The 6,756-nt window shown below is 41.4% G+C and overlaps 1 protein-coding gene across 1 annotated transcript in view; it reads left to right on the forward strand.

The window, feature by feature from the left end:
* The window catches only part of STX12 (syntaxin 12), a 10,855-nt gene extending 5,956 nt beyond the window's left edge, over window positions 1-4,899 (forward strand). Inside the window, exons 5-10 of the mRNA XM_010178956.1 lie at window positions 583-593; window positions 1,593-1,612; window positions 1,815-1,920; window positions 2,384-2,456; window positions 2,621-2,703; window positions 4,177-4,899. Coding sequence (XP_010177258.1) covers window positions 583-593; window positions 1,593-1,612; window positions 1,815-1,920; window positions 2,384-2,456; window positions 2,621-2,703; window positions 4,177-4,269 — 386 coding nt within the window. The 3' untranslated portion in view covers window positions 4,270-4,899. The remainder of the gene's footprint in view (window positions 1-582; window positions 594-1,592; window positions 1,613-1,814; window positions 1,921-2,383; window positions 2,457-2,620; window positions 2,704-4,176) is intronic.
* Window positions 4,900-6,756: the final 1,857 nt, after the last annotated feature.

The following is a 6,756-nucleotide window of genomic DNA, read 5'->3' on the forward strand; positions in this document are numbered from 1 at the left end:
AACAGCTTGTTTCATTTGATAGGTAACAGCTTCTTGTACTCTTGACATTATACTTTTAACTATGTCTAACTAAAGTTTTTGTGGTAAGATACGTTGTTGTAGCTTGGGCAAAAAGATCTGCATGCAATTATTACAATACTTGTGATATACAATGTAAAAAAATTAACTGCATATGACAGTACTTTTTCCTTCTTAAATGTAGGTTGTGTGGTTACTGCCCTGAGAGAAATAGTAGAGTCCCTAATATGCGGTAGATGGAGCTCCTGGTTTTCTGAGCTTGAGCACAAGATTACCAGACAGGATTTCCCTCACTGGAACTCTTTCCACAAAGAATATTTACTCTGTGGGTTTGAGAGTTATCTAGCAGCCTCGTTGGAGCTATAACAGAGTAGTGGCTGCCTTAAATTCAGAAGTCCTGGATGTTATGCACTGGCAAACTCATCCTAGAGTGTGCACAACAAGGCAGTATTGCTGTTACCTGTCAGACAGCCAAATTGGTTCTACAGTAACAGTGTGCCTGCATAGTAGATAGGTTTTTAAAATGATATATCAACTCTACAGTGTGAGTAAAGAGAACGCAAGATGCTCCAAAAGTATCTGATTACTGTGTAGGTTTCTACTGTACATGTGTTTGAGGAAACTAGGATGAAATCTGTTTGCCGTATCAGTAAAAATCCTTTGACTTTCTAAATCAAGAGACTTGACTTACATCTCTACATCCTCCCTCTGCAAACTGCGCTTCCATCTGATCAACTGCCTGGTGGGCATCCCCTTTATTAGTCCTGTGCTTTATTATTCCCTTTATTAGTCCTGTGCTTTATTAGTCTCCTTTATTAGTCTTTACATACTGAGCTGGGGTGGAAACCCTGGGTCATTCAGTTATACAGATGCTGATGAGTCTGAACGCTTGGCTCACCAAAGCCAAGGGAACCAGGCAGGTACCTGTTCATGCAGAGGCTCATAGCTGGTTGAGAGATAGTGGCACACAGCAGCTACTCAACATTTGAAGTTGTTCTTGTGTGCTGCATGTCAGAAACTTCTGCCTTAAATACCTGAAAACCCTGCTGTCATCTCAGCTGAACTGCCAGATGGGTCAGCTGTTTCTGACCTAACTATGTCATTTATCTCCATTTCTTTTGGCACTTTGAGACTTTAAAACTTACTCTTTAGTGCCATATACCTAACACTGAAATGTTCCAGTGCTTTCCAGCACACTTCTCTTTGTTGAGAAGAGGGGGATGTTGCCTTTGAAGAACTGTCTATGCTGAATATAGAGGTGGCCTTATTATAGGTACTGCCTTCACTATAATTGGTGTAACTTGTGCAGCAGTTATGGAGTACCAGCTCATGAGGAGAGAGTATACTGGGATGCAGAGTGATCTGGTTTTTAACATCTCTTTTGGTGTGTGTGATTTAATATATAGTTCTTACTAGAGTAATGAATTAAAATACAACAGCATTTTATTCTCATCTCCAAATGCCAGATACCAAGTGAGAATCTTTGAATCCAGATGCTTGTCACAATTTTTTTTCCTGATAAAGTTGTGCTTGCAGGCTAATCTCCATCAAAACTTTCACCCTCATTTTTGCAGGATGGTGAGAGGAAAGGAAGGTACAGGTATTAAAAAAAAATAGAACTGAAATAAGGAAGTTGCTTCTATAATGCTATAGATAACTGGCACATCCTAGAACAGAAATTCTAATGTAACTGCTTTCCAGTTTCTTCACTTTTTCTGATCTGTCCCTTTTTCAGTTGTTCCAGTTTAATTGTTGTGACAAATCAGTCCTGTCTGTCTCTTTCCATCTCTTTTCAGTGGTGAAGATTGGAATCAAATGCAGTCTCAGGAAGAAGATGTGGCAATAACTGAACAGGACCTTGAACTCATTAAAGAAAGAGAAACAGCAATCAGGCAATTAGAGGTGACCAGTAGATCCCACAGTTAACAGTATTGGGAGATAAACCAAAGAAGTCGTGCAGTGCTAACTATGGGATGGGCTGAGGAGATCTGAAGGTGGAGGAGCAGAGTTCCTTGTAGAGAGGATTGATGCCAAGATCAATCTCCCTGCTCCTGGTGAAGGAGACTAGGTATATTTTCCTTCAGTGTTGACTGGTGGTCCTTCAGAGCTGGTAGGAGCAACTCATTGTGTTCATCTTGATTCCATGCTCTGTTAATTGCTAGTGTGATGAAACGGATATTGCATAGCAGGAACATTGTAGGCTGCTGTGTTAATCTCAGATTCCACAGATGGTAGCATAACCTCTGTCAGCGAATGATGGGATCTGTTCTGACATTTTGAGCAATGGTCAGAACAAGTGGTAGGAATGAGGATTAGAAAATGTGTCACCAATGTTTGTTATAACTTGTCAAACTGTTGTCTTCAGGCAGACATTTTGGATGTCAATCAGATATTTAAGGATTTAGCCATGATGATTCATGACCAAGGAGATATGATTGGTAAGTGTGTTTGGATAATAGGAAGTTTCTTCTTACCTCAATTACATGTTTTGCCCACATAGATTAAATTTTCCAGTATTTTGTATAAAAAATACTGTATTTCTGATTTTTTTAAATGCTGAAGCTATGAAATATTTTACAGTGAGTTCTCCGTTTTTCCATAGATAGCATAGAGGCAAATGTGGAAAGTGCAGAAGTCCATGTGGAAAGAGCCAGTGAGCAGTTACAGAGAGCTGCCTATTATCAGGTAAATTCAGTATGCTTGCATTATTTTCAGTGCACAGTTGAACAATAATGGAACAGCCATAACAAGACACATAGTGAGGACTGCAGCACACCAAACCAGTTATTAAAAACAGCCTGTGCAAGTTGGCCCTCACTCAAAATTGTGCTGCAAGGAATGGATAAAGTACTTGAGTCAAAAACATGGTATTGAAATTACCCTTCCACTTCAGAGAATATGCAGTCAGTCTGCTCCTTCATGTAGGTGTGCTCAGCAAGTTTAAGTGTTTTACTGCCTGTGCTGTTAGCAGAACAGTTAAACAAGAGCAAATTCTCATGTTGTTTCCATCTTGTAAACGTATCAGCCAAGACACTGATGTGCAGAAATCCCTGCCCAGACTCGGGAAACTTCTGGTGACTGGAATTTGCAGCACCCTTCTTTCTAACTACTGAGCTTCCATCCTGCAGTCTGTCCTCTCTGTCCCATCAGATCTCTTCCAGTGGTTCTCACTGCTGCTTAAATCTCCTCTGTGTATGTGTCAGTGTTTTCTGTAGATTCCTTTCATCATTGCTGTCCCTGTAGGTCCAGGTTCTGTGAAAGAACAAGGACTCTGCGTCAGTCAGTCCCATACAGAGTTTCACTGCTGGGACTTCAGGCTTCCACACAAGATGAAAAACAGTTTTAAAGAGTTCAATTTAAGTGGGAAGGTACTAGAAGGCATTAAAACTCCAGTGCTGTTCAGCACAAGGGAGGGAAAGTACCTTTTGCCATCTGGCAGCATACAGCAGTATTCTCTCTCTCCATGGCTTCCTTTATAAATTTTTGAAGTATGTTATAAATCTAAGTTTGGGAGCTATCAGACATCTCTGGATGGAGAAGGAAGTGGTTATATGTAACCATCTGCAAATCCTTAGATACCAAGTTAAAAATATTTGGTGTATATGGACAGATTGTAGTTTCCTCTGATGAATAAAGCGATCAAAGCTGTAAAATCCAAGTACAGTGACTATATTAAATCATTTAAAATGTAGAAATGCAACACTATTTCCACACCAGCTCCAAGTAGCTAAGGGTGTATTGTATTGGAGAACTGCTTAGTTTTATTAGTGTTACCTGGAAAATCTAAATAGCTGGAGATGTTTGGCTTCCTTTTGAAGCCACAGTGTTGTTCATTAGGATGAAAAGCATGTGGTAGGTGTTGTCAAGTTCTCTTTCTGTAGCCAGCTAGAAGTAAAGCTTGCATTTTCCTTAAAAGAAGCAAAACTTGTCACATTTGGACGTAACTGTATCTCGTAAACCACTATGCCCCTATAAAACTAAAACAGTTTGTCTGTAGGATCACACAGTTTAAGGAACATGTGAAAGTGTTCAGACTTCAGTAAGTACGGGTATCTAGTGCACTAGTTTGCCAAAGTTAGTAATGTTAACTGGGAGACTTGCTTTTTCCTTGCCATCTGTTCCTGGTGTCAGTAGCTTTTTTTTCCCTTCTTTTATTAGAAGAAATCCCGTAAGAAGATGTGTATCCTGATTCTTGGTCTTGCTGTGGCTTCTATAATCATAGGACTCATTATCTGGCAGGCAAGAAAATGAAATCTTCACATGGAACCTAATCTCATTGCTGAGATTTTTTCCCTCAGAGCGACCAGGCTGATTAGTCTCGGAAATGAACTGACCACCCTGAGAGCACAAGCTGGAACTACTTCTAGTAATAGATATTAGCAACTAATGTGCAGATAACTAGTATTTGGAATTAGTGAACCATGGAGACAGTATTTATCAGTTTCTATACAAATTATATTGTTTTATGTCACTAAAATCTTGTGGGTTTGCTTTCTGTAATGTATCATTCCCTGTCCCAACTGTATGCTGAAGTGTGATCGATAATTGGAGATGTCTTGTTTTTGACAAGTGGCACAACTTTAACATTTTATATGTATAGGTAACTTTGTTGGACTGGAATAAGAATGACATTCAAAGAGGGCACAACACCGATTCATATTACCTTAATCCAGCAGTTTCTAAAGTCTCCAGTATCTGCCCCATGGTTTTATTAATCTCCAGGTGGCTGTGGTTCTCGATTCTCTTGAAGCGAAATATGTTGTTACAGATCTGAAAAGCACGGAGAAGCATGCATGGATGATAGCTGGAACCACTGTGTGCTGGTCAGTTTAGCCTTTAGACTCGTAACTGTGGTGGTTAATAATTTGAGCATGGTTGGGGTTGGTTTTGGTTTTTTTTCCAAAATGCATCACTTGAGGACAGGATGTTCTTTGACTTAATCTAACAAGGCAACTTCTGTAGAGAAACTAGCTGGTGGTTTATTATTAGACAAATAAATATCTTCCAATGCTGACTCTCAAGCACTAAAAATACAAAGTTTAGCTGCTCACTCCTAATTGTTTTTAGAAGCTTCCAGGCAGAAAGTCATGCAAAGATGAGAAAGTGGGCACCTAAGTTTACAAGCTGGCAAGATAGATAAGTATTAACTGAAATGTTGCTTCTGAAGAAGTACTCTTGAAGCTCACTTGTAGTGTACTAGTAACTCTTACATGTGGCTTGTGAACATGTGGTATTTTACACTCTTCATGAAACAGGAAGTGCAGAAACTGGCTGAGTGAAGTGCTGGGTTTTCCAGACTGAGGATGTGCATGCAAATGAAACCGATCGCTGGTTCCAACTGTCCTGCTGGTAAAGCTGGACAGAGCACAGCAGCCACTCCCTGCTTCGATGTAGCTCTGAACTGACAGGCACTGAGGGAATGGGAATCTCTCCAAAGCCCAACAGAGTGTGGTAAATGCAGCATACTGACCCATTTTGTATTTAATCCTTGTTCCATGTCTCCTGTATAATAAAGTAAATGTGAAAGCTGGGAAGGGAGTGTGTTCTCCCAATTGCACAGTGGTTTGCACTATTGCGCCATCATTCCATCTAATAACCATCAATAAACACTTTTAAAAGCCTAGGTCGGAGTGTCTTTCTCTTGCAGTTTAGACACAGGCCCAGGTATGTGTGCAGTTCCCCGTGTAAGGAGAGTAGAAGACTGCATCAGCAGTAACCATGTTTTGTGCAGCTTTACTTCTGTGGTCCCTGATTCTGTGGAATGAAATGAACTGAAGATGCTGAATGACCTTCACATGGACATACATGAAGCTCCTGTGTGGAGCCCTGTGCGATAGGTGATCACAAAAGTTAAACTGATACCCGGTAGCAGTGTCGGGTCAGCTTTGACTATTTGCTTGTTGCTAGAACTTCAAGTCTTTGCTGAGCCTGTATGGTAAAATCTGGGAAGGGACCTCTATGTTGTTCTGCTCCTTACTGTTCTTCCTAAATGGTAGAGCTTGCTGCCTTGTGCACTGCCTGCTGCAGGATGTCACACCTCCAGATGAAATGTTAAAAACAAGCTTGGGTGCGTATTGTAGGATCTATGCTTACTCTGGAAACTGGGATTGAGAACACCAGTCCAAGCTTGCTAGACTCTGGATTTCTGTAATTGCTGGACTCCTTTCTCTTCCTTTACATCATTGAACTTAGTGCAACTGCTGCATTAACCATTTTTGAGAGCTGTCTTGACTAATGTTCCTGAGCATGAAAAATCATCAGGAAACTCTCTCATCTCTGCTGCAGCATTCTGGCACAAACCACTCCTGGCTCTCAGTGCTTTCTGCCACTGGGAAATGCTGGAAACTTATTCCGGGAAGTCTGGTGCTCATGGTGAGAGGCAGCACCGGGATGAGCTTTTTGTGCCGCTTGTGGTGGCTGTTCCTGTGCTGTGCAGGGGGGTGAGGTTCCCCTTAGCAACAGCTGTGCCTCCCTGGGCCGGGACTGGAGAAATGTGACTTTTCTTTCATGTAAGCTCCATGATCTGTACCTGTAACAGAGACCATGACCCGTGTCACCTGCCGTCTAACCCGTTCTCTCTTTGGTCTTCCCTAGAATGTTGAGACGCTAAAACGGGGTTTTGAAAACCGATAACGTAAGGGTTTGATCTGGGTTGTTCCTCTGCTGCTGTTAAAACTTTTTACCGACTCTCCCCGTCAGCCCCTTTCCCGTCCCGCGGGGGGCGGCCGCCAGCTGGGC

Source organism: Mesitornis unicolor, unplaced genomic scaffold (genome assembly GCF_000695765.1).
Source record: "Mesitornis unicolor isolate BGI_N332 unplaced genomic scaffold, ASM69576v1 scaffold3882, whole genome shotgun sequence".
Taxonomy (NCBI): domain Eukaryota; kingdom Metazoa; phylum Chordata; class Aves; order Mesitornithiformes; family Mesitornithidae; genus Mesitornis; species Mesitornis unicolor.